At 47.3% G+C, this 26,380-nt stretch overlaps 1 protein-coding gene across 7 annotated transcripts in view; it reads left to right on the top strand.

The window, feature by feature from the left end:
* Nucleotides 1–2,993: 2,993 nt before the first annotated feature.
* CDK5RAP2 (CDK5 regulatory subunit associated protein 2) overlaps nt 2,994–26,380 on the top strand; it is a 175,095-nt gene continuing 151,708 nt past the window's right edge. For 6 of the 7 annotated variants that reach the window (XM_004775639.3, XM_013047364.2, XM_045082318.1 and 3 more), the window contains exons 1-3: nt 2,994–3,236; nt 13,715–13,782; nt 17,067–17,134. In XM_004775639.3, coding sequence (XP_004775696.1) covers nt 3,181–3,236; nt 13,715–13,782; nt 17,067–17,134 — 192 coding nt within the window. In that variant the 5' untranslated portion in view covers nt 2,994–3,180. The remainder of the gene's footprint in view (nt 3,237–13,714; nt 13,783–17,066; nt 17,135–26,380) is intronic. The other variant, XM_045082319.1, reaches the window with a different exon arrangement.

Here is a 26,380-nt window from a genome sequence, read left to right as displayed (position 1 = left end):
GAGAGAAAGAAAGAAGAAAAGAATGCTTTTGGGAAACCTCTTCCCTTCCATGATCCTTTCTTTCTCGGTCTGCAGACTAGGGCACCAGCTCCAAAGACTTCCTAGTGGCATGAGGATAAAATGAAATAGTGCAAAGCCGCAACATGTAGGTCTTGATGTTACAAAGTTATTCTTTCTGCTAGTAATGGCAGCCCAAGTGTCTTGATGAGATGCTGAACTGCAAAAACTTCGGAAGGTTCTACCCTAATGAGAAACATCTGCCTGCAAGCTACTTCCTCCCAGCCATTTGCTCTGACCTAGCCCAACAGAATAATAATGCCAGCTTTGTGGCTGGGTGGCTGTTGTCAAGGAGATGGAGCCAGATAGCCCAAACAGCTGGTGGTGGTGACGTCATCTCCAGGCTTGGCAGAGAGAAGGGCCCTGGTGAATCAGGGATGGGGCAAAGGGCTCATCCCTGACCACGAAAATGGGAAAAACAGCTTCCCAAATAGGCTATCCGTTGTCAATTGATTCTATTTTCAGTTTCCAGGTTCACTAAAGGGTTTAAGCATACCATCCAGGAACATAATCATTCGCTGGACAGGGCGATGGATTCATCATAAGGAAAGGAGCTCACAGGCTCTTTCTATATAGTTTTCAAAGTATCTAATTAGATAATGCAACTGTGTGAGCTCAGCATTGTCTGGCCTATTTTACACATGGGAAAACCAAGGAGGAGCAAGGCGAAGGGACCCCAGTCATAGGAAAAGTCAGAGGACTTTCCAAAGTTTGAATCCAGGTGTGTTGACACTTCCAGTCCTGCAATCATGCTGCCAACACCAAGATCCGCCTTGTGGCCACCTTGCCGTAGTTACCCAAGGACTAGGGTCTGGTGAGCACATCACTGAAATACTGTTGTCTGGATGTAGACCTCACCTCTTAATCCTAAATCTTAAAGTGAAAGGTAAGAGAAAACCAAACAGAGAGGAAAGACAGTCTGCCTGAAACAATGAAGACACTGGAGATTAGAGGAACCTGGGCTCCAATCCCACCTCTGGAACTTAGCAGCAATGAGACTGGAAGTGAGTTATTTTTACCTTTTTTGGTCTCTGTCTTCTCACCTGTGAGTAAAACAAGAATAACAGCTGTACCTACTCCAGAGGACCATTGCGAGAGTTCAGGGAGGTGGTACATGTGATTAGCTGGACACAGGTCACACATGAGAGATGCTCCAAAGGTGTAAGTCCGTGTCCTCGTTTCTTTCCTCAAGACCTTCCATCTGTGGGATGGAAACTTAGTGCCTTCATTTGAGAAGTGATGATTCGTGACTCAGCTTCCCTCACCAGAACAGAATTGGCGGTGTGTTTGGAGCTTTGAGGACAGTGAAATCGCCTCCAGAGCTGTGAGGTCCTGAGACATCCATCTAGTCCAGCCTTCTTATTTCAGAGGTGTAGAAGCTGGCCCAGAGGAGTGGTCTGCAGAGATCACAGAGGGCTGGGGGCAGAACCAGGGCAGACGTCCTGATACCTCCAGCTCCCCTGCTTTGGGACACACTCATCTCTTTGGTTGAACTTAGTGCCATTCCAGGGTGTCAAGGACTGTCTCTTCCCTGGGTCAGGGCATCTGATGTGCCAACTAGTTCCTGGCCACTCTCTCTTTCAGGCTGCTGTTTTATTGCTGATTCACCGGTGGCTGAAGAAGAGGGACAGGTACAGGATCATGAGTTTTGTAGACTTCACTGAAGCTAATAGAGGGATGTATGGGATTACCGTTGACAGGGCTTCTAGACGTATCTTGGGTCATCCGTTGACAGGGCTTCTAGACATACCTTGGGTCATCCTCACATCTTCACAAAAATCTTGCAGGATAGATATTAGCCCCCACTTTCCAGATTGGTTGAATCATTCATTCACATATATTTTAAAACACCTTCTGGGTGGCAGGTGTAGTGTAGGGGATATAGCAGTGAACAATCAGAACACAGTATCTGTCCTCATGGAGTTTCCAGTCTAGAGCAAAAGGAAGATTTTTTTTCAAAACACAGAAATACATAATTGCAAAATATGGTTAAGTGCCACAGAAGAAAAATATGGATTGCTAAAAACAGAAGGGCGTGTCTCGAGGATTAGAGAAGGCCTCTTTTGGGAAGTACACCTACATTTTAGCACACCTAGAGGACTGGTACCTGATTACAGGCAAAGTCATCCTCCCCCCACTCCTCCATCTTTTCAAGTTATTTTCTTCCAGGATTCTTCTGATGGCTCACACGGGGAAGGTAGAAACACCAGATGGGGAGAGGTAGGTTGACTTTGCCGGCCACCTCTGTCAAAATCTGTGTGTTTGCTGGTTGCTCTGTGCTGTAGGAAGGGCAGCCGGAGTTATGGAGAGCCCCGATCTAGTTGGCAGGAGCTGTGGCTCTGTTGACAGAGTTACTGTTCCTGACTTTGGGGGATTCATTTCCTTTCTCTGGGCCTCATTTATTGATCTCAGGTTGGTTTAAGCCTCGGGAGATTGGAGGAGTGTTGCTAACCACCAGCTCTAAAGGATGAGCTTGTTTGCCTCAAACTAAGTGCAAACTATTGCTGGAGTTGGGATTCCGCAGATACGATTTTTATAAAGTGAGGCGGCATTTGCTTATCTGAGTTTCAGCTCAAGGCGAAAGCCTTCTGGATGCACAGTATAATGACCCTTAAGATTAGGGGGTCTTTGTTCTAGAAAAACATTTCCTGGATTAGGAACTCTGACGGTCGGTGAAAGACTGGGTTCCCATCTCCCGCTTGAATTAACGGACCAAAGCCGGCCTTTGCCCTCAACAAAGATGGCGATTGCCTCGTCCTCGGCCTGAGCGCCCTCACAAAAAATGGCAGCATGCCTCTCTTTCCATAGTCTTGCTGGTCCAAGTGCGAAGGCTTCTGCCCTTAATCAAGATGGCACCTGCCAGCGATTCCCTGCCCGGCCTCTGGCGCCTGTCTGTCGGCTTCACCGCGCACGTCTGGATGACCCCGCCTCGTTTCCGTAGGAAGAAGCGCCGGGAAAGATGGCGGCGGCTGCGGTTTGAATTCCAGCGGCGCCGCCAAAGTCCGAACAAGAGCAGGATTGGAGGGGGCGGGGACCTGGGGAGCCTGCGGGTCGCGACAGCGGGGGGAACCAGTTGACCCCGCCGCCACAGACACCAACGCCACCACCTCCTCTGTGTCCACGATGGACTCGGTGTTGGAAGAGGACGTCACCCTCCCCGGGACGCTCAGCGGCTGCAGGTGCGGCCGGAGATTTGCAGGGGCGCGGTAACCCGGCCGGGATTCCCGCTGATGCGGGTACACCCTAACCGAGACTTGGGGTTTCCCCTTGAGGGAGTTTGAAGGCGTCCGGACAGGGGCAGTGTGTGGGGTGGGGTCTGGGATGGGGCGTGTCTCGAGGACCCAGCAGCTTATACTGATGTGGGGGAACCGGGGGTCCCGACCTACATCACACCTGCCTCTCGTATTTCGGGAAATACTTTGAAGAGGATGTGAGGGTCCGCTAAGGGGTTTTTGAAAGAGGGAGAGGTGGGGACCTCTTGGAATGTACCACTGGTAGGGGCTGGTTGAGGAGTAGGAACCTTGGGGGCACTTCTGACTTGGAGCTTTGCTTTCATTATGGGCAAGGTATCATGGGGTCACATAGTGGCCCCCAAGACGGAGGCAGTGAAGTGCAGTTAAGAACTGTGGCTGGAGTTGAACAGAACTGAATTAAGGTCCAACCCTTTAACCTAACCAGTTGTGCGACTTTTTAGTAAAGGGATTTAACCTGTTTTCCCGTCTGTAAAATGGGGCTAATAGTTAACATCCACCCAACAGAAATTGGGGTGAAGGTGAAAAGAGAAGATGCCTTCCCCGCGATTTGCTTGGCAAGAGTAGTGTTTGGCACATAATTGGTGCTTAAAAAATGATCCTGTGTTACCATCTTTAGCATCGTCATCATCCGTATGTCAAACTGGGGACTAATGGCTGGGAGTGGCCTCCCAATGGACCTGACCCAAGAGGCTGATGGAGCCCACATTGTCTGTGGGACCTTTTGGTCGGAAAGCCTGACAGAGCCCTAGACTGCTCCAGGGCTGGGGCCGTTTGGTTTTTGGGGGCTCCTGGTGGAGAGTAGGAAGAAAGACGTGGAGGAGAGCCCTGAGTATTCATAGTGTTTATCCAGCTCTGCTGGGGATAGGCTGCTGATTTTATTAAACAGACCCTCACTGAGAGGGTGCCCATGTTGTTTATTGTGAAACCCGGGATACTTTTAAGAGTGAAATGGGCACAATTAATATTTATGTCTAGACAGCGGTCATAAACTGGTCCTATCTTGGGCAAACCTGGACACACGGTTACTGTGTTTACTGAGAACCCATTATGTATCAGGCACAGAGCAAGGCCCTTTGCAGCTCCTGCCTGACAGCATCCTTGGTAGCCTTGGTAGTTCATCATGGCCCTTTCTCTTCCTCTGATTACCACTGTCCCAACATACTGGGAGGACCTCTCACCTGGATTGTCCTCACGCCGGTAATAGTCTTTATACTACAGTGTGAAAGCCTTTTTACGGTGTGAGTCTGATGGTCAGTCTGCTGCTGTGTATATGTTTAGTGCTTCTCACCGCCATTAAGACAAAGTCCATTAATGGTCTCAGCTCTTATCTCTGTGCCAGCTGACCAAGCCATTGGGCTTTGGGACCCAGGCATAGGTGGATTTTAATCCCAGTTCTGTATTTAACAACCCTGTGGTCTTGGGCAAGACCCCTTGGGAGTTTCCATTTTTGTCCTCTGAAAAATGGCTGAATCTGAAAGGATTTTGACCAGTGTCTGAACAGCACAGCGACTCCGCCGATGAACACATCTCCTCCCTTGCCTTCCTCTCCTGCCTTCGCTGTAGACATTCCTGTGACTGGTCTCTTACCCGCTTCAGACCCTCCCTGGCTCCCCAGCCCTCTCAGGATGAAGTTCTTTACCATAGTTTCCAAGGTCCTTTGTAAGTTGGCCCCATTTACCTCCTAACCTCCGCTGTCCTCTGTCCCTGCCTTTCTCGCCCCCAAACACTTCCCTCTGCCTGGCTGCCAAGCTCTTTGTCACGGGTGGCCTTGCCTTGTTCTTTCTGACTGTCGGGCCTGTGCACCGTTCTTCCTGCTGCCTGGGTTGCCTTCCCTTCTCCCCTTTTGCCTTATTAATGCCTCTTATTTTTCAGGTGTCACTTAGATTTCAATGTCAGGAAGACTTCGCTGACATGCCCCCATCCCCACCTGGCCCCTCTGGGCTCTTCCAGCCACCCCTACCCATCACTGGCCCCAGCTCAGGCCTTATTTATCTCACTGGTTTTGTTTTTTGTTTTTTTTTTTAAGATTTTTTTTCTTTGAGAGAACGTGCACAAGAGAGGGAGAGACACAGAGAGAGAGAGAGAGAGCCCATGCACATGAGCGGAGGTAGGGACAGAGGGAGAGGGAGAAGCAGACTCTCCGCTGAGCAGGGAGGCTAGTGAGGGACTCTATCCCAGGACCTACGAATCATGACCTGAGCCAAAGGCAGATGCTTAACTGACCAAGCCACCCAGGCGCCCCTACCTCACTGAGTTTTATTGACTAACACTGTTCAGTAGAAATATAACGTGAGCCACCTATGTAACTTAGACTTTTCTAGGAGCCGCAATGAAAAAGTAAGAAAGAAACAGGTGAAATTAATTTTAATAGTATATTGATTTAACCCCAAATTTCCATATATTATCCATCTAACTTGCAAACAATAAAAAATGATTAGTGAAGTATTTCACATTCTTTTTTACCTTACAAAGTCTTTGACACCTGGTATGCATTTTATGCTTACAAGCCCTTCTTGGTTTGGATTTACCACATTTCAGGTGCTCAGCAGGTACGTGTGGCTGGTGGCTCTGTGTTGGATGGTGCAGGGACACCTATAACGTGTCTGTCTTCCTAATTCAACTCTGACCTGTTGCCGAGCAGGGCCTGTGTTTTGTTCATCTTTGTGACTCCGGTTCCTAACCTGGTATGAGGCACATAAATGGACAGAACTATCCCCTTTTATAGGTGGGCACACTGAGGCTCAGAGAGGTGAAGTGAATGGTCTGGGATTTCATAGAAAAGTACATGAGTGAGCAAAGATTTACTTTATTTATTTATGTATTTATATTATTTAAATTTTAGGTAGTTCCCATACAGTGCAATATTGGTTTCTAGAGTAGAATTCAGTGATTTGTCACTTATACTTACAACACCCAGAGCTCATCATAACAAGTGCCCTCCTTAATCCCCATCCCCCACCTAGCCCATCCCCCACCCATGTCCCTCCATCAACCCCCTTTGTCCTCTATCAGTTAGGAGTCTTATTGGAGCCGGGATTTTAATCTAGGCTTTCTGACTCCAATGCCTGGCTCTCGGTACCTGTCATACCTTCAGCTAGTTCTCTGAACTTGTGCTGAGAGGCCTCTGGGAGGATCTTAGGGAGCTGCTGCCACGTGAACTGGTCCTTCAAGAGTGGCAGAAAGGTCCTGAGTGAGACCGAGTCTCTATTAGCTGGTCGCAGTGGAAGAGAAAAATCCGTGGAATAAAATCATCTCTTTTTAAACTAACATGAGTACTTCTGGTTGGTATTTCCAAGCCCCAGTTTTAGAGACGAAACAAGTCCAGTTTGTCCTCAGACTTTTGTTGAATCGGTTGATCTGCATCATTCTCTCCAAACTTGATCACCTGTGGGTGCCCCAGAGCGCTCCAGGCCTGTGAGAGTCGGGCTCAGATGCCATGCCTGGGAGCCTCCCCAGCGCTAAGGCCCTTTATTAAGCCCTGCCAGGTGGTTTTGGAAGATCCTGGTCTTTGTACTCAGGACGACTGGAATCTGAATGCTGCTTCGGCCACTTACTGGCAGAGTTGCTTTAGTAATTCAGTCAACCCTTCTGAGCCTCAGTTTCTCTTCAGTGATAACGCCTAGTTATCGGGTGACTATATGGATGGAGCAAAGCTTTGTGTATTCTGTGCCAGACAACTGCTGGGCATACATTACATGTTAGCTGTTTTTATTTTATTGTTACGGTGTTGCACGGTTTCCTGGACAAAATCCTTGCTGCCCACTACCTTGGATTTGTCCCTTAGTTTTCATGTCTGCGGTTCTGCCTCTCCCTAACTGTGAATTTCTGAAGGCCTAGGCCCAGGTTTGTTCTTCTGTAGGTTCCTCTGGTGCATGACCAATAAGTGCTTGCTCTCTGGTGAGGGGCAGACCAAAAGGAAATGTTTTCCTGCATGTTTGTACACAGTCATACTTTGTCAGGCCAAGAATGTCTTCACGGACTTTTGTAGAAGGAGGTCGAGAAAAAGGATAGTGGGATGAAATTTTGGTGACGGTTTGTAGGCTTGAGCTAAGACTGAGCTTGGATCAGGGGTGCCCCTAGGCTTGAAGTTTGTAGAACGTGTTCCCAGTCACCAGTATAAGCTTAGTGAGGGCAGGGAGCGTGGCTGGTTTGTTCCCCACTGTCTTTTTAGATCTAGAACCATGTCTGGCACATAGATAGTAGAGGATCAACAAATAATGAGTCAATTTTGTTCAGTCTCTAAAAAGACAAATACCATGTAAACACAGGCTCCATATTTAGCAGTGAAATGCTGCATTATAATCACTCTGAAAAAGTGCATACACAGAATGTCAACTGCTGTAGTCTTTCTGGAAGACAGTTTGGTGTTAAAAATATGCCCAGGTGTGTTTTTTTTTTTTTTTAAAACAGCTTTATTGAAATGTAATTTGTATGCCCAAAAGTTCACCCATTGAAAACAGACTAGTCAATGATTTTTTAGTGTATTTACAGAGTTGTGCAATCATCACCATAATCCCATTTTTTAAAAAAGATTTTATTTATTTATTTGGCAGACAAAGATCACAAGTAGGCACAGGGGCAGGCAGAGGGAGAGGGAGAAGCAGGCTCCCCGCTGAGCGGAGAGCCTGATGCAGGGCTCGATCCCAGGACCCCGAGATCATGACCTGAGCTGAAGGCAGAGGCTTAACCCACTGAGCCACCCAGGCACCCCTCCATAATCCCATTTTAGAATACTTTCGTCATCTAAGAAAGAAACCCTGTGTCCATTAGCAGTCACTCCCTGTCTAAGCTTGGCTGCTGTAACAAAAATGTCAGAGACTGTGGCTGACTTATAGATGACAGAATTTATTTCTCCCAGTTCTGGAGACCGGAAGTCCAAGATCAGTGTGCCAGCATAGCTGAGTCCTGGTGAGAGCCTTCTTATGGGTTGCAGACTGCTAACTTCTCATTGTTTCCTCTTCGGGTGATGAGCAGAGAGAGGAAGCAGATCTCCTGTAACCCTAGTAAGGGCACTAATCCCATTCATGGGGCTCTACCTTCCTAGCCTCATCTAATCTTAATAACCTCCCAAAGACCCCACTTCCTAATGCTATCACTTGGGACAGGGAGTAGGGTTTCAACCTAGGAATTCTGGGAGGACACAACATTCATAACACTGGCTAGTTCTCTTCCCCTATGCCGCCCCCAGCCCTGGGCAACCACAGTCTAGTTTTTGTCCATTGATTTGACTGTTCTGGATGTTTCATATAAATGAAGTCTTATACTATGTGGTCTTCTGTGAGGTTCACCCATGTAGTGGTATATCTGTGACATACTTCATTCCTTTTTATGGCCAAATAATATTCCACTGGGTATATGTAACATGTTTTCTTTGTTCTTTCATTGGCTGATGACATTTGGGTTGTTTCTGCTTTTTTTTTTTTTGGCTCCTGTAAATAATATTGCTATCAACATTTATTCATGTATAAGTTTTTGTGTGGATGTGTGTTGTCCTTTCTCTTGGATATAGAGCTGGGGGTAGAACTGCTGGGTCATATGCTAACTCTGTGTATGTTTGACATCTCGAGGAACTGCCCAGCACTTTGTACCCTCCCTCCAGCAGCAGAAGAGGGTTCTTCTGTATCTTCACAGCCTTGTCAACACTTGTTATTGTCTGTCATTTTGGTGAAGGCCAGCCTACGGGGTGTGACACGGTATCTCCTTGTATTCGTTTATATTTCCCTGATGACTAATGATGTTGAACATTTTTTCTTGTGTTTCTATAGCCGTTTGTGTACAATTTATTCCTGAACAACATGGGGCTAGGAGCATGATGTCCTACATACTGGTTAATCCACATGTAACTTCTGACTCCCCCCAAAACTTAACTACTAGTCTATTGTTAACCAAGAGCCTGATTCATAGACAGTCGATTAACACATATTTTGTGTGTTATATGTATTATATATATACTGTATTCTTGCAGTAAAGGAAGCTAGAACACAAATAGAATTTATTATTAAGAAAATCATAAGGAAGAGAAAATACATTCACAGTATGGTACAGTATTTACTGAAAAACATTTGTGTGTAAGTGGACCCATGCTGTTCCACTCATGTTGTTCAAGGCTCCACTATATTTTCACATCCTTTGCCCACTAAAAAAATGTGAATATGTCTTGACCCAGCAGTTCCACTTCCTGTTATCTTAGAGAAATTATCACGCACCTGTACAGGGAGACCTGTATGAGGATATTCATAAAGCATTGTTTGTAGAAGGAACAACTTGGGAGCAAATTGAATTACCGTCAGGGGATTGGGTAAATACACATCCTTTCAAAAGTGAATTTCAGACTGTGACACATTGGCAGCTCATGAAATTCAATTTTGTAGGTGTCAACTAGAATTTTAAAAATATAATAGTATAGAATAGAAAGCATTTCAAGAATTTAAGGGTAATATATTTCCTTCTCTGGATTGTGGTCAGTGAAGTTTGAAAAACACTGCTGCAGAATGCTTTGTGGGAGTTAAAAACCTGAAGGTACTTCTATTTGTACTGTCATGAAAACATCTTTGGGACACATTATGTAAAGAACAGATACTGCGGAATAATATGTACAGTTTGGTGGTATTTGTTTTGCTTTTAAAACCACAAAATGAAACTATGTCCCTGTATCTGTAAATACATAGAAAAAGGCCTAGAAGGACACCTGTCTTGCCAACAGCAGTGACGACCTCCTAGGGGGCTCAGATGGGAGTGGGGTGTAGTCAAGAACTTTAGGCTGGTCTTTTTTCCCTCCCACTCCCTTCCCCCATTTTTCCCCTTCCTTCCCTTCCCCCTACCCTTCTGGCAACCACCCATTTGGTCTCTGTGGTTATGAGTCTGTTTCTGCTTTTTTGTTTGTTTTGTTTTGTAGAATCTCTATTATAAATGAAACCATATGGTATTTGTCTTCCTTTGACTTATTTCACCTAGCATAATACCCTCTAGGTCCGTCCATGTTGTTACAAATGGCGAGATCGCCTCCTTTTACATGGCTGAGTAATACTCCAGGGCACGTATATACCACGTCTTTATCTGTTTGTCTATTGATGGACCTTCAGGTTGTTTCCTTATCTTGGCTCTTGTACATAATTCTGTGATGACATAGGGGTGCATCTCTCTTCATATTAGTGTTTTCGTTTTCTTTGGGTAAACACCCAATAGTGGAATTACTGGATTATATGGTAATTCTAGTTCTCATTTTTTGAGGAACCTCCATACTGTTTTCTGCGGTGGCTGCACCAATCTGCATTCTCACCAGCGGTGCAAGAGGATTCCTTTTGTCCTCACATCCTCGCCAACACTTGTTTCTTGTCTTTTTGAGTCTAGCCCTTCTGACAGGTGGGAGGGCGTATCTCATTGTGGTCTTGTTTTGCACCTTCCTGTTGGTCAGTGATGTTGAGCATCTTTTCTTGTGTCCGTTGGCCGTCTCGATGTCTTACTTTGGATTTTTTTTGTTTATATATTTCTTCGCTAATTTAGGATAAATAACAGAATGAAAAATGAGTTGTTAAAAGACAGACCAAAGTGCACTTGGTATAATTGTTTTCTGAACGTGGTGCCCAGTTCCAGTCACAGCTCTCCCGACACTTTATCAACAAAGCCCGCGGTCCGCTGGGCCTTCCTGGGGCTTGTGGTGTGAACGGACAGCGGCTCTGCCACCCACGGCACAGAAAGCGACTGTGCCTTTTGGGTGGTGGTGGAGCGAGACAAGAGGGTGAGGTGGCAAAGCGCGGCTGAGCGTCTCTTCATTGACCCAACACGGAGTCGACAAAAAGCCTTGGAAAGGGTGCTCTGTGCCGGTCACTGGGAATCCTCTGCCTCGGTTCATTTGGCCTGTATCATGTTCCCCTGCAGGAAGGCGTGAGGGGCATCTATGGGCGGAGGGAGGTAGGGGCTGTAGAGGTTAAGAGCACGGGGCCTGAAATCAGGCCAGCTCGGGTCTTTCAGCTTACTAAGTTTTCTGAGCTTCTGTGTTCCTTGTGTGTGTGTGGTTTATTTTTAAAAGGCAACAATTAAAAACTACCACCTTCCACAGAAGGGCCATGGTGAGGCCACAGTGGGAGGCCACCTGTCCCGACTGTGGTGCCTGTTCCCCTGTGGGTGCCCCACACGATGGCTCAGTAGGGTTATGCTGTACTTGGCCTTTGAGGAAGCTAGCGGTGACTAGGTGCCACATTCGTCTAGGAGCTTTGGGCGGCCCGGGCACAGGTGAGCAAGTGGAATACGGACCCCGAGAAACTGGATTTTGGTCTCTGTGTGGCTGAGATCCCCTTGTGATTTTGGGCCAAGAGGTTCTTCCCTTTTTGGGCCTTTATCTCCCCCACCGATACCGTGATAAAATTGTACCTAAGCCCTCTGCTTTTGCTTGCATAGTTCTGATTTCTAGTGGGGGTCCTTGAAGTCCCACGGCTAAGAGCAAAGGGGACGAGGAAGCTACTTGAAGCTGGAGGGTGGCTGGAGCTGACGGGAGATGCAGATGACAGAGTCATAGCATTTTGAAAGTGGTTAGGTAAAGTCCAAATAGAAATTTGGCAGGAACGAGGCAGGAACTTCTGCATTAAATAGTGGTTTCTTTTCATAAATGGAATGTCAAGTGTCATTTTTCAAGCTTCATTGTTTGCCTCTTGGAAACTTGTATAAGACCAAATTCTTTGGCTTTGCTTGCCATGTAGTTTTCCAGTGTGTTTCATCTTCGCTGGAGTCATTGATGGGCCAGTTCAGCCCGTGGTGGTTAGTTAGTGGCTGTGGTGGAGAGAACCCCAGATTGGGAATGTGCAGACCAGACTGTCGGCTAAGCCCGACTAGTAAGCTTGTGTAGCACTTTGGACCTTTGGGCTACCATCTGCAAAAGGTGCTGATTGAACTTGTTTTTAATTTCTAATATTCAGTTTAGGGAATGGAGTTTGTTCTTCTAGTGATGGTTATTGGAGGAAATGAAGAAGTATAGAAGATTTGAAAGGAGGAGAATATCTCTCATTTTCCTACAAATGATAATTTTTTAATATTCCCTTTGTCTTCTTACAGATGCATAGCCCACTTGGTTTCCAGGAAGGATTTGAGGTGACTTTAGTGTACATGTATTTTTCTTTTTTCATAGTTGAAGCCATAGTCTACTGAAGTTTTTTTCACTTATCTTTGTAGCAGACACATACTATGCCATTGTTCTCTTGATGTTGGAATCTTATGATATCCATTTTTTTGCTTGGCTCTGATGGCAAAGGCCTATTCCCAACCCCAGAATTGGGTGATCAGACAGAATTTTCCTCAGAACAGGATGGATTTGGATTTAGAAACATGGAGAGAACAAACTGCCGGAAAGTCAAGCTGAGCGTGCCTCAACCCATCGTTTATAGCTCGGGACAGGGAAGCATTATTGGAGGTTAGACAGAAAAGGCTCGGGTTCTGGATTTGGTTGTCCACTTGACTGCCATGTGACTCTGGCCAGGCTGACTCTGTGCCCTAGTGCCTCCCTTTGAAAATGCATGGACTCTTGGGGCACGGGCAGCTCTCACAATGGGAAATCTTTCATAAATTTCCAAAGCGCTGGATATTTTATGGTAACAGTAATATTTTGTTCCTATTTTTGGAGTGCCCTCAATGTGCCAGGTGCCTTGCTGGGCACTTTGTGTCTTTGATATTCGGTGACTTATGAAGTAGCTGCTGTTCACCTTTTACGGATGAAAGAAGTGAGGCGGGGAGGGGTATATGACAGAGCTTAGAATAGAATCTAGCGTAGTGTCTTTTCTGGCCAACCACACCTCCTGTTATGGTTCAGTTTTCTGTCAGTGTCTCCAGATCCTCACTTAACCTGTTTTTATAATTCAACCAGTAAAATTTCTTGGAGTTTGCATTTTTGTTTGACTTTTTAAAAGCGTCTGAGTTGGTATCAGGTTCTTAGAAGCTTAATTTTTGGTCGTGGTAGGCATGTCAATAGTGACAATTCTAGTAAAGACAAAAACAGTGTATAGCACTTATCGAGTGCTTACTATGAGCCAAGTGTCATAAACATGAGCTCATTTAATCTTTACAGGGAGGGGGTGGTAAAGCCCCATGTAGCAGGTAAAGCGAGACTCAGAAACGTCAGTAGCTTACAGTTGGCACAGTGTCTCTGCGCCTGGCATATATACGCTACTTGGAACACTTGCTGTCTGAATGAATGAATGAGGAATGACCGTCCTTGCTGAAGGTCACTCAGCCAACACATGTTAGAGCCCCAGAGCCAGAGTCCGTCCCCTCTGCGCTGTGTGTCTCCCAGTGAGCTCAGCTGTGCGCTGCTCACTGCCTATGGCCTGATGATTGTCAAGTGCAGTCCAGGCAGTCCTCACAGTCTCTGTTGTTCAAACACTGACTCATGTCTTCCTGCCCATGCTCTCTCCTAGTGGCCTTGTTCCCAATTTACCGGACGAAGTGGATGGCATCAGCCCCATTGCTGGTTTGGGAAGTGCTGGTAAGTATATAGAGCCGGGCATTCTCTTGACCATGGGGCCCTTGAGGCCTTGGGCCTGGGACTGGGCTTCGAAGTCTCTGGGGCCCAGAGCCTACCCAGGCATGGTGAGGGGCTCTCTGGCGGTGCTCAGTGTTTTTGTACCCACTGAATTGCTGTCTGCCTCCTTCCATAAACACTGGCGCGGAGGAATTGAGGTCCTTTATGCCATATTCCATGAGCTCGATTTCTTGCCACCAGGCTCGTAGAGATTGAGCCGGCGTTCGCCGAACTGGGCGGCTTTGCGGAGGCTGGACTGACTGGGTCAGGCCTGGAGGATCTGCTGGTCTCGGCCGCCGAGCAGCGGGGGGCCCCTGCGTGCTGCTGAGCGTCCGTGTGCCAAGGCCTTCCTGGCAGGCTGCTGGATTCCATTTGCTGGTCGAGGCCCAGCATTCCTCCACGGGCCTGCCCTTTGGAGACAAATAGTTGGTTAGATCACAGGAGACGGCGCTGAGGAAATAAGCAGTCTGTTGTGTTTAAGCTGGATTAGGAGGAGACTTTCCATGGGGCAATTTGGCTTTTGCTAAGCATTCTTCATAATTTTTGTTTCTGAAAGAAGCGAATGCTGTCATAAGCATCTGAGGGATGTGCTGCTAATCTGCCTTGTTAAGTATCTCAGAGAGGATTTCACTTGTGGTTGTGTTTGTGTTTTTGTTTTCCTCTTCTCCAAAGTGATGAGACATGCAGAAGGAAGAAGTTTTAAGAACAGATAGTATCAGTGTCATGAGGTGTAATTTCTGGAGAATATTTTAACTTATAGGCCCCCTCAGGTTTTCCTTGAGAACCTGTTAACTTCTTCTTCTTCTTCTTTTTTTTTTAAGATTTTATTTATTTATTTGACACACAGAGGTCACAAGTAGGCAGAGAGGCAGGCAGAGAGAGAAGGGGAAGCAGGCTCCCTGCTGAGCAGAGAGCCCAATGCGGGGCTCAATCCCAGGACCCTGAGATCATGACCTGAGCCGAAGGCAGAGGCTTAACCCACTGAGCCACCCAGGCGCCCCGAGAGCCTGTTAACTTCTACCTTAAACGCAAAATCCATCAGTTTCTGTTCTTCCTGTGAGCAGGCAATTAGAAGTGGAGAATTGATAGGACTGCTCTTTGCTTCAGCCCATAGTGTATGTTGCCAAACCCTGGGCTAAATGTTGAGATTCAGCCTTGAACATGGTTGTGACCCAGCCTGGAGGATAGAGAGTTCAACAAAGAAATGTCATGGTAAATCATATGATTCATGTGATGAACAAAGAAAAAAGGTGCTGTGAGTGGGGATGTGGGTGAGGTGGGCCAGGCAGTGAGGGGGTGGGGGTGTGTGCCCTAGTGTGGAGAAGGTGGGCCAGGCAGTGAGGGGGTCAGGCGGAGTGGTACCCTGGTGTGGAGGAGGTGGGTCAGGCTCGAATTCTTAAGACAGTGATCGTGGAGCTGAGACTTGGGGAATGAGTAGGACCAGGTAGGACGCAGGCGTAGGCAGGCGAGCATGGCCAGTCTGAGAAGCAGGAAAACGAGCCTTTGTGCCCTTTGCCTGGTACACAGGGCTCTTGACAGTCTGCCCCTGCCTCTTTCCTGAGCCTCTTTTGGGTCAGTGGTTTCTGAAGACCATGCCTACCTCTGGGCCTTTGCCGGGAAGTTTCTTTTTCCTTTTGTCTTCCTCTGCCTGCTGCCTCTTTGAGACTCAGCTCAAGGCTCACCACCGTCTTGGCTCTCCCCAGGCTCATTTCTTGCTTTCCTCTCCAAGCTTACACGTTTCACCTGTTTCAGTTCACTTATTCCTTTTGGTGACTTTAAAACATCCAGGATCAGACCCTCCTCCCCTGCTCGTCATCCTGCCACCTGCTTTAAGCCACCGTGGTCTCCAGCCTATCCTGACTGGTCCCCTTGTTTCCCTCTAAGTGCCTTCAGTCTGTTCTCAGCGAGGCAGCCAGAGGTAGAAACCTAAGTCCAGGTGTGTTACCCCTCAGCCATGGGCCCTCTGGGGGCTCCCTGTCCCAAGAAGAGCCCACAAGGCTGTGCTCAGTCTGTCCGCCAGCACTTCACATACCTCCTGTCCTGTGGTCGCCTTTGTTGACTGCTGGTTCTCGCAGGCACGGGGCTTCTCACTTTGCCCTTCTCTTCAGGTTTGCCCGATGGGCACCTTCTCAGTGCAGACTTCCCGATTTGGCCCTGACTTAAAATTGTAGTCCGCTCCCCACTCTGGATCTTTCCAGTCGTTATCCACTGAAGTTTTCTCCATGGCCTTTCTCACCTTCTCACATCCTATGTAATTATCCTGTTATTTTGCTCATTTCCATCTTCTCTCTCAAGCCCATCAGCTCCATTTGTTTGTTTCCAGATGTAGCCAGATCTAGAATTGTGCCGGGCGGAGAGGAGGCCCCCAGCGCATATTTGTTGGAAGAATGGATTCATTCACTGATGCCGTGCACGTTCCCCCAACATCCGAACAGCGCCAGGCACTCTGTGAGCACGGTGCCAGTTTGGTTACCCGCCTGTCTTGCCCCCTAGGTCAGAGCCTTTTGAGCACAGGCTCACCGTCTCTTTGTCCCTTCTTTCCCCAGCACCTAGCATGACGCTTGGCACACAGTAGGTGTGTAGTAAGCGTTTGTTGGAAGAGAGGAACTGTGGAAAGCTTTGGGCATCGGCCAAGTCTGTAATCACCCTGAAGCGGGGATGGGCAGTTTCCAACCTGCTGCTTGCATTTGGAAGTAAAACTTCCGGGAACGCAGCTTCCTTCCTTATGGATTTTCTGTGACTGTTTTTTGTGCTACGACAGAAGAGCTGGCCAGTTGTGACAGATTTTGGGCTTTATGTTCTACAGAGCCTAAAATATTTATTGCCTGGCATTTTAAGGAAAAGTTTGCCAACCCCAGTCAGTGACCTCTGCTTCAGTCGCTGGCACGTGAAGAGGGTACACCGCGCAGCAGGAGAACCGTATGACAAGCACTGGGGAAGTGCTTATCAGCACAGTTTGGCTGGGCCCCAGCCTGGCGCGTTTTTTGGGTTTGTTCTCTGACACGTTACACTGGGGCTACTTTAAGTAATTTGTAAATATTTGAAATCTAATGGTTTCGAGCTTTCCCTAGACTCAAGCCAGTAAATCGCAACAGACAGAAAATGCCAGCAGGATATACTGTGGGAGCTGTTCTTGCCTTTTTTTTTTTTTTTTCCTTTTTTCTTTTCTGGGCTCTATTCCCTAATAAAGTTTCTGGGCAATTTGCATACCATGCCGTTTTCCTGTGTCTGTTTTACCTTTTTTATAGTGCTCCCAAACGTGTCAGAAGAAACGGTGTCTCCCACCAGAGCACGGAACATGAAGGACTTTGAAAATGTAAGTGGAGATGCCACATCATCTTCCCTCACAAACCACGTCTGCTGCTGCTGTCCAGCCAGGCCCGGGGGGAGCTGTAGTTCTTAAGAAGTGTCGAGGCTGGATAATGCCAGAGTCAGGGGCAGTGCTGTGTCTTATGGGCGTTCTCCGTGTGACAAGCCCATACCTATGCCGTCAGCCCTTTTGTACACGGGGCCAGACACGGGTTCCGCCAGGATCACCAGTTTCCAGCTTTGGGGAGTTTGGTGTCCTCCCTGTGGCCCGGACATAAAGCTCTTCCCAGACCGCCCAGTGAGAGGAGCTCACGTTTGCCAAAGGCGTCCCTGTAACGTAAGGCATGTTACCAATGGTCCCATTTAGTCCTTGCCAGAACTCTTTGAGACACTTATATTATCCCCATTTTACAGATAAGAAATCTTAAGCCTAAGAGAGATTCGTTTACAGTCACATAATTCTCGAGTGGCGGAGCCGGGATTGGAATCCAGGTTTTTAAGGATTCCATTATTCTTTCCACTATCGTGTGCCAGTGCCTTGCCTTTTGCAGGCTTCATCTTTGTTGCTGTGGAAGGAGACGGGAGCTGCCTGTCCCCAGGTCTGCATACAGAGTGAGGACGGGTTACGTGGTGACGGATCCGGCTCCCGTGCTAAGTGTCTTCCAGCATCGTGTTTTTCATCTGTTAGTGGAGGGGGCTTGTTGTCAAGAAACAGGAAAATGAGGTTATTTTTCCAATTCCAATTCTCCTTAACAAGTTACCTGTTCAGCGTGCTCATTTATCATGGGAAGGATTAGACCCTTCTTCATTTGTAGCCAAATGAAAGCCAGACTATGCAAGACACAGGAGATGTTTATCAGGGAGAAGGTGGAGGACAGAGAGAAGGACGCTGCACAATTACGTTTCTCTCTCCCCAGTCGTCTTTACAGAACAGAGCGGTACTGTCTCTGGATTTAATTTAGAATACTCATTACTGCTAATAGTTATCTGCAAACCACCAGTGACCAATTGAAGAAATGACTTGTCAGATCTCTAATGGAAACAAGTAATTTCCGAGCTTTGAGTTGTTCTAATTTCAACTGTACAACCCGATCTATGCTGTGGGGTCTGGGGCCTCAAACAAATGAGATTTGATTATTCCACATCGTGTATAATTAAAACGTGCTCTGGTATTAAATGGCTGTTGCTGTTTTATCATAAGAGTAATAATAGCTGCTGTTTATTGAGCTCTGGCTCTGAGCTGGGCACGTTAAATGTTCAGCTCTTCACGTGTGTTCCTTTAACATAAGAGCTGCTCCGCAAGATACAGAGTTATTTAATTTTTGAAGGGCACCATTTTGAATTTTATTTCTAGATGGAAAAACTTAACAGAATCTTGGAATGGTGGTTTCACACTTAATCGTGTGCCTTTTGAATGGGAAGGAATCTGAGAATTGAGTCCAACCCTCGTTCTGTAGGTAGGAGACAGCGAGGCCCAGCATGTGACACGAAGAGCTGCTCTGGGAGGCTGTCTGTGCCACCTGGGGGCCCGGCCTCTGGAGCCGGCTGCCTGTGGGGGGACCTTGGGCCGGTCCCGTCATCTCTCTGTCCTTTGTCTCTGCCATGAGCACAATCACAGTTTCTGCTGCTTCGGGCTGCAGTGAGGGCGGAGCGGGCGTGTGCGTGTGAGGCGTGGGGAGGCCAGACACTGAGTTCCTTCTTTGTGTCAGCTCTTTCTCCTCACCGTCATGTCGTCCGTCCGCTCTTCTTTTCCTTAACTCTGTCACGGACTTAAGTCTCCCTTCCCTAGATGGGTTCCTGAGGACCTAAACATTGTTTTTCTTGAAGGTGAGAGGGAGCCTTCTATGCTGATAGGTTTTAGGATTTATGTTTTTTCTTTATGACTGAGGTCCTTCGGCTGCTGTTCGGTTTTTATGGCATTAATATTTTTTATTGTAGCATTTTCCAGAGCAAATTCTGCTGTTGAAATGGAAATGACCACAGTGTTCTCAGCGTCTCCCTTTCAAGTCTTTATGAGTCACTGAAATGTTCCATTTGGCCTGAGTTGCGAAGTGCATGATCTCTGTGTGGAGGTGGTCTGAACTTTCTGTGGGATGCTTATAGGAAATGCTTTTGGCATTGAATGCTAATTTTAAAGTTAGCATGCATGTTAAGGAGGGGTTGGAATACTTTTGATTTAAAGGGAAACTCAGGCTTCCTAATACTTTTGATTTAAAGGGAAACTCAGGCTTCCTCTTATGCTAGTCTCAAATGCTGGGAAACTGAGCGTCAGGGTCTGTTAGCTAATGTCTCGCAAGACATCAGCCTCCTGGTTTTGGTCAGAGTTCATCCATTCATTGACAGATATTTTGAATATATGCCCTGTGCCAGGCTGTGTGCCCGGAACTAGGGAGTCTGCAGTAGATGAAGACCAGGCCCAGGTAGGCATCCCTGTCACAGGCTGGTTGGGGAGATGGATTGGGAAACAGTGCAGTGACAGAGGTAAGTTCAGAGTGCTGTGGGGGACAGAGGAGGGCTCTGAACCTGGCCTGGGGGATTCAGGGAAGCCTCCCTGGAGGAAGCATCCCTCCAGTTGGGTCATCAGGGACAAGGAGGCATTAGCCAAGGTGAGAGACTAGGAGAACATCCCAGGCACAGGGACTCAATGTGGGCAAGGGCAGCACAGGAGTGCTGGGCTCAAGGGGTTTAGGGGATTGTAAGCTCCCTCTGGCTGGAAGGGGGCCATGTCCGGGATCCTGAGACAAGTAAGCCACCAAAGAAGGCAGGGGTTGGGGGTCTTGTGTGTTACACTGCTTTGGTTGACCTTTGTCTTGAAGATGAAGGGTTGCTGGTGGTAGATGTTAATCTGGGAGGGAAATGACCAGAATTGTGCTTTTAAAAGCCCCTGGGGTTGGTGCTGGGAGGAGGGAACAGCCAGCCTGGTGGTGGGCTGTCGGTGAAGGGCTGCTGCGAGGGTGATGCTGGAGCCCAGGAGGTGGTCAGGAGGGGTCAGAAAGCGGGCAGGGTCCCAAATCTGGGGGAGCTCCTCCTGTCCCTTCGTTGGACACGCAGGTGCTCTGCAGCCCAGGGAGGGCACAGACTTACCCAGGCTGGGAAGCAGGTCTACACGGGCAGATCTTTCCTTACTCCAGCATGTGGAAGCCACTTTCCTTCTTTTGGGTCTTTCAACTGGTGGTCTCTTGTCTCAGAGCTCATTAGCTGAGGCTGTACTCACCGATAGGGCAGGCCTTAGGGGAGAAGGCTGTCCAGTCAGCTTGGTCTTTGGTAGGAGCCTGTCTCACTGGTCCTTTCTAGCTGAGAGTGTAGTGGGGGCTCCTGACCTGAGGAGGCCCGGCAGAGGCAGCGTTTAGTAAAGGATTATGCTGTTGTGGTGAGACCTGTTCTGGATGTTAGAGTCAATCGATTTTTCTCTCTCGCTCTCAGAATTTTTCGGGTGATTAGGGAAGGCCCAGAACCTGGATCAGCGTAAATGTTCATGTTGCTATCTTTATCTGTACATGGAAAGTTTGAATTCTGGCTTTTCCTGTGCTTCTAGACAGAGAATGACATGGGTAGCTTTCCATTCAGTTAATACAGTAGATAGTATTATTTAATGACCAGCTGTTCACAAAGACTTGTATTAAAAGGGAGGGCTAGAAACTTAGTTCACATAATCTCTTCCTGCGGGTCATCCCAGGTGGTTTCTAATTTTTCACCTTTTTTTTTTTAAGGTTTTATTTATTTATTTGACAGAGAGAGAGAGAGAGATCACAAGTAGGAAGAGAGGCAGGCAGAAAGAGAGGGGGAAGCAGGCTCCCCGCTGAGCAGAGAGCCCGATGCGGGGCTTGATCCCAGGACCCCGGGATCATGGCCTGAGCCGAAGGCAGGGGCTTTAACCCACTGAGCCACTCAGGCGCCCCTGATTTTTTCACTCTTACGAAGCTTCGATGAGTATCCTTGTGCGTATATCATTTTACGGTTCCAAGATGAGGTCCTTAGGGTAAATTCTGCAGCTCTTGTCTCACAACCACCTGCCCTGAGGTGCTGGTGTTCTTGTATCTGGGCCTTTAGTCCCTTCTGTTGGCAATTCCTGGTCTCAGCTGAGGCAGTTGGTCAGATTTAGTGTTTTACCTAGGAGGTTTGCATCACTAGATTTGTTCTGTGACCTGTCTATGGTGAGTTACTTATCCCCAGAGAAGAGATGCCCTTGTCCTCCACCCCATCCCGCAGGCCCTGCCTGGGAAGCTTTTCATGCACCATGGTGCTCGTATATGACATGGACTGGAGAATGACCAGGAGGGGGCTTTAGGTCTTGCTCTGCCACTAACTGACCTATGAGCTCGGTTAAGTCGTTTCGAGAAGCCCATCTGTAAAGTGGGGCCGGTACTGTCTTTTGAGTCAGAGTAGTCCTGAGGGTTTGGGAAGCATCTCATGGGATGCCTGGCATATGGTGGGTATATAAATGCTGGTGTGTCCATTCTAATCTGAGGACTGTTTATCACAGCCAACTCCTTCGGTTCTGGGGACATTGATAGGTCCCAGCAATGTTCAGTTTCTCTTGATCCATCTGTGAAATTTTTTTGATCTTGGAATGAAATCCTTAACTTCTCGCCATGGTCCACAAGACCCTGCCCTGTGTGATGGGCTCGTCCTGCGCTGCTGAGGTCAGCACCTGCCTGTCTCCATTATGCCCTGTGATCGGCTGCACGGGCTGCTCTAACTAACCCATGTGGGTAGGGCCTTCTCACGTGCTCCTCCCTCTGCCTGGAATCCCCTTTCTCCCTCTCCTTGAATGGCAGGCCCCTGCCCTTCATGTCCCAGCTTTAATGTGACCTCGTTAGACAGGCTGTCCCTAACTCCTTCCCCAAATTGCCAGAGACCTCCATTATTCTCTCTGATAGCAGGCACTCAGCACCCGGCCTTTTCCACTCTGGATCTTACAATTGTTTGTAATTACATGTCCTGTTTATGTACTTGCTTAACATGTGTCTTTCTACTCTCTCCCTGGTTCTCAGCAAACCTAACAGGATGGTGGGCGCTCAATAAATGTTTGTTAACTAAATGAATGTATGACCTTATATAAGAAACCAGATCTGTAAATTTTGGTTGCCTTGTCTGTGACATGGGTAAATAATTTCTGTCACGTGCGGTTGTGATGAAGATGAAGTTAACGGACGCCGGGACAGCTCCTGGGGCCTTAAGCCTGCGGCGGGGTGGGGGCTGCTGTTGTTGAGATAGTGGCTAAGACTGGTAGTTGGAGCAGGCTGGAGTTTGTGATTGGGGTGGGGCCACACTGGGTTATAGTAGAGCAATCAGTAATGCAGGCAGGTGAGGCTAAGAAGGGAGAACAAGGGGTGTGATTCGAGCAAGGCAGGAGACCAAGAACTGTGTGGGAGGCGGGTCAGTGGACAGCGTTCAGGATGGTCTGTAGCTGGCCAAGTGGGGTTGTGGCCGCTGTCCTTGGTGCTGGCTGTGTTCCAGATGGGACTTGGCAGCACCCAGGGCTGTGGGACTCAAGTTTGACTTGTGGCTGGTGGGCTGTCTGGTCAGTGTTAAGTGCAGGGTTCACCCTTGCTTACGGCTCGTCCTTGGCCTCCTGCTTACCAGATTGAATGCTGTATGTTCTCACACCTCTGCACGTCCTGCCCGTGCCCTCCAGAACCTGGCCAGATGGCGGGCTGGGCAGTGTAAATTTTTACAATCTTTTTGAAGGCCATTTGGAAAGAGATTTTGATAGTCATAAAAATAGTATTACTCTTGAGTCCAGTAATCTGTTTTGGGGAAATTTGTCCTAGGAAACAACCCAGTGGAAGGAAAAAGCTCTGTGTGTGAAGCTGTTTGTTGCCACATTGTGTACCATTGTGAAGAAATAGAAACAAGGGAATTGTGTTTTACATTTTTTATCTCTTTGTCTTGCAACAAGTTCCTGAGGAAGGTGTTTCACAGATGAGGTTGGAGAGCTCACATGACTTGCCTGTGAGCATGGTGTGTTGAGAAACTAAAAGAGGCAAATTTAAAACTGGTCTTTTTGATTGTAAAGCCTGTCCGCTTTCCAGGAGACCCACTGAAACCATAATCTCTCAGTAGAGGAATGGCCAAGTAGTTGGCTGAGAGCCAGTGCAGTGGAACCTAGGGTGGTTATGAATAATTATTCATAATAATTATGAATAATTCTACAACAACATAAAAAATATGTACGACAGACCAGCAGGCTGAAAAAAACATAAAAAGATTGGTTTTGTAATGTAGTTATATTCCAAGTGTTGTTTGGGGCTCAGTTTTTAAATTCTGTTATGGCTACAGTATTGTTTGTGAATAAACAGATGTTTGCCTAGTAACGGTTTTCGTGATTTAAAGACACGAGGGAGAGAATTGGAATCAGAAACCGATTCCAAAGTGTCCTCCTCATTTTACAAACCTCGCTTAGCTGCTGCTGGCAGAATGATCTCACATATTGTATTTTTGAGCAGAGGTGAACTTTGGGCAGCAAGAGGTCATGGTTTTTGTGATGTCTAGGTGAGTGGCCTAACAGTTTTTGGACTTTCAAAGAGCATAGAAAAACTGATGATGGCCCAAAGATCTGTTTATCGAGGGCTTGAGTGAGACATGGGTTCCTTTGAAAGCTGTCCTCTGTTTTCTGCCTGCAAGATAACTCCTATCATTGTCACAACACTCCCATGAGGTAACTGATTTTTATCCTTATTTATGGATGAGCCAGCAGTGCCTCAAAGATGTTAAATAAGTTTCCCAAGGTCACATGGCTCACAAGTGGTAGCACTGGGAGGTCAGTCTTTTTCCAGTGACCTGAGAAAAGAGCCCTTTGCTCTTTGAAGGGCCTTGCTCTTTGCCCTTGCTGCCTTGAATCCAAAGATGACCTGGTGGGGTGAGCTTCAGCTCTGAGTGCCCAGACTCTTGCAGGCCACTGAAACTGATCACCAGAGTTAGGTGCCTTGCTCAGATTTTAGTAGAGGTGGGCCGAGGTGGAGTTGCCCTGGTTCTTTTTTATGTTGTTGGCTTTTGTTTTTCTTCCCTTCCTGATGGAGCTCTAGGCTAGGCAAGCTTTTGACGGGGAGTGGGAGGAAGCCAGAGTGACAGCAGCTTCTTCAGAGTCTGTCCTGCTGCTGAGCTGGGGCCTCTTTCCAGCTTTGGAAAGCACCACCCATCATCATGTTGGGAGGTTTCCCATTTCAGACGACTGCAGTTCCACAGTCCTGGGGTTCCAAGGGCTGGGATGTGGCAAAGTACAGCTCATGTATTAGCTTATGTTTCAGCATTAAGTTTCTAAGTCATATTTGGTGGGTTTTATTTTGGGGGTGTTTGTTCCTACTATATGGTAAGCTGTTTTCAGTTTTTCCAGCTCAAGGTTTTTTTTCCCCCCGACTTCTTATTGAATTTGATTCTCTTAAAGGGAAAAATACAAATGAGAAGATTATTAATATATTTTAAGCCCTTATGTCATGCTAGGTACAATACCAAAAATTCTAATTAATTTCTTTTAATCCTATAATCAGTCTCTGAGATAAGTATTCCTGTAATCTATAAAAAGGAATGGAGGCACACAGAAAAATGAACTTGACTGCGGTCATACACCTAACAGGGTGGTCTGGATTGTATTCACTCATCTGTTTATTTGCTCCTTTAATAAATGTTGATGCAGCAGCCACTGTGTTCCAGATACCGTGCTGACACCTCAAGGGAAACAGCTGTGAGCAGATAGCTGATGTCCCTGTCCTCCAGAAGTGGAATATAGTCCTATACTCAGAGTGAATATGAATAATAGATGTGTAAATAAGTGAGTACAGATTGTAAAGAGTTCTAGCAAGAAAATTAAGAGTTCTGTGTTCAAGAGTGACGAGGTGGAGGTTGTAGAGACGGGGCCACTTTTGATGGGGTGGTTAGGATGGGCCTCTGAACTGTGATGAGAGCACGGGACTGAAGCGGCCACCAAGTGCTGCCCGGAGAGCCAGGCGGCAGATGGGTTTGGTGCATTTGAGGACCAGAAAGGAGGCCAGTGAAGTGAGAACATGGTGTGTGAGGGACAGGATGATAGTGAGGCTGGAGAGGAGGCAGGGTGGTCAGATCATACAGGTCTCAGGACCCATGGCAGGGAGTTTAATTCTAAGAGCGATGGTCAAAAATCAATGGTGTGATGGGAACCAGATCTGAATCTGAAGTCTGTGGACTCTCCTTGTATCATATTGCCTTTGAGAAATTCTTCTTCTTCTTTTTTTTTTTTTAAGATTTTATTTATTTATTTGGCAGACAGAGGTCACAAGTAGGCAGAGAGGCAGGCAGAAGAGAGAGAGAGAGAGAGGAGGAAGCAGGCTCCCTGCTGAGCAGAGAGCCCGATGTGGGGCTCGATCCTAGAATCCTGGGATCATGACCTGAGCCGAAGGCAGAGGCTTCAACCCAAGAAGCCACCCAGGCGCCCCTCTTCTTCTTATACATATGTAGAGAGAACGTGTGTGCGTGCTCACCCGTGTGCGCAATTAAGTGGGCGATGGGCAGGGGGAAAAGGAGCAAGAATCTCAAGTAGACTCCCCAATGAGCGTGAAGCCCAACACAGGGCTCCATCCCACCATGCTGAGATCATGATTGGAGCTGAAACGGAGTCAGACGCTCAACTGACTGAGCCACCCAGATGCCCCAAGAAATTCCTAAATGTATCCACCCATCCAGTCAGGCAGCCACTGGGTATTTAGTAACTGTCTCTTAAGTTTCAGACGAGAACGTACAAGGTGAGCGTGGCTCCCAATCTCCTGGAGATGGCTTGGTTGGAAAAGCAGGTTACCAGCTGGTGCAATGCAGTGTGATAACTGCTATTGTAAAGGAAGTAGAGGGTATGTGGAAACATGTAGAAGGGTCCCCAGTCCAGCGTAATGGGGCTAGTCAGGGAAAATCTTGTGGGGGAAGTGGTATTAAGTGGAGAACAGGGTTGGCGTTGTGGGAAAGATGGTGCCTCTAGTTGATTGTGTTCACTTGGGCCTATCTGTATTAACCTTGTCAAGGCTGATTGGCCTTTCTCTTGTTTTGTTTAAAACTCCTTTACCTATAAATAGGACAGATATTCTTTCAAGTGTTGTTAAGAATTGTAGCAATGTGTACAATGCAGGTATTCTAAGCAACCTCCATAAATATTTTATTGCTGGCTGTGTAATAGAATAAGGCTTCTCTTTATAGGAAGCATCTGGTGGGGTAGACTTTTTTGTTTCAATGTTTTATGTGCTGTTTCCTTAAAACATTTAAAGGGAGGCTTTAATGAACTTACCAATTG

Source organism: Mustela putorius, unplaced genomic scaffold, assembly GCF_011764305.1.
Source record: "Mustela putorius furo isolate JIRA1106 unplaced genomic scaffold, ASM1176430v1.1 tig00000596_pilon_pilon_pilon, whole genome shotgun sequence".
Classification (NCBI taxonomy): domain Eukaryota; kingdom Metazoa; phylum Chordata; class Mammalia; order Carnivora; family Mustelidae; genus Mustela; species Mustela putorius.
This window is presented reverse-complemented; position numbering and strand designations above follow the sequence as displayed.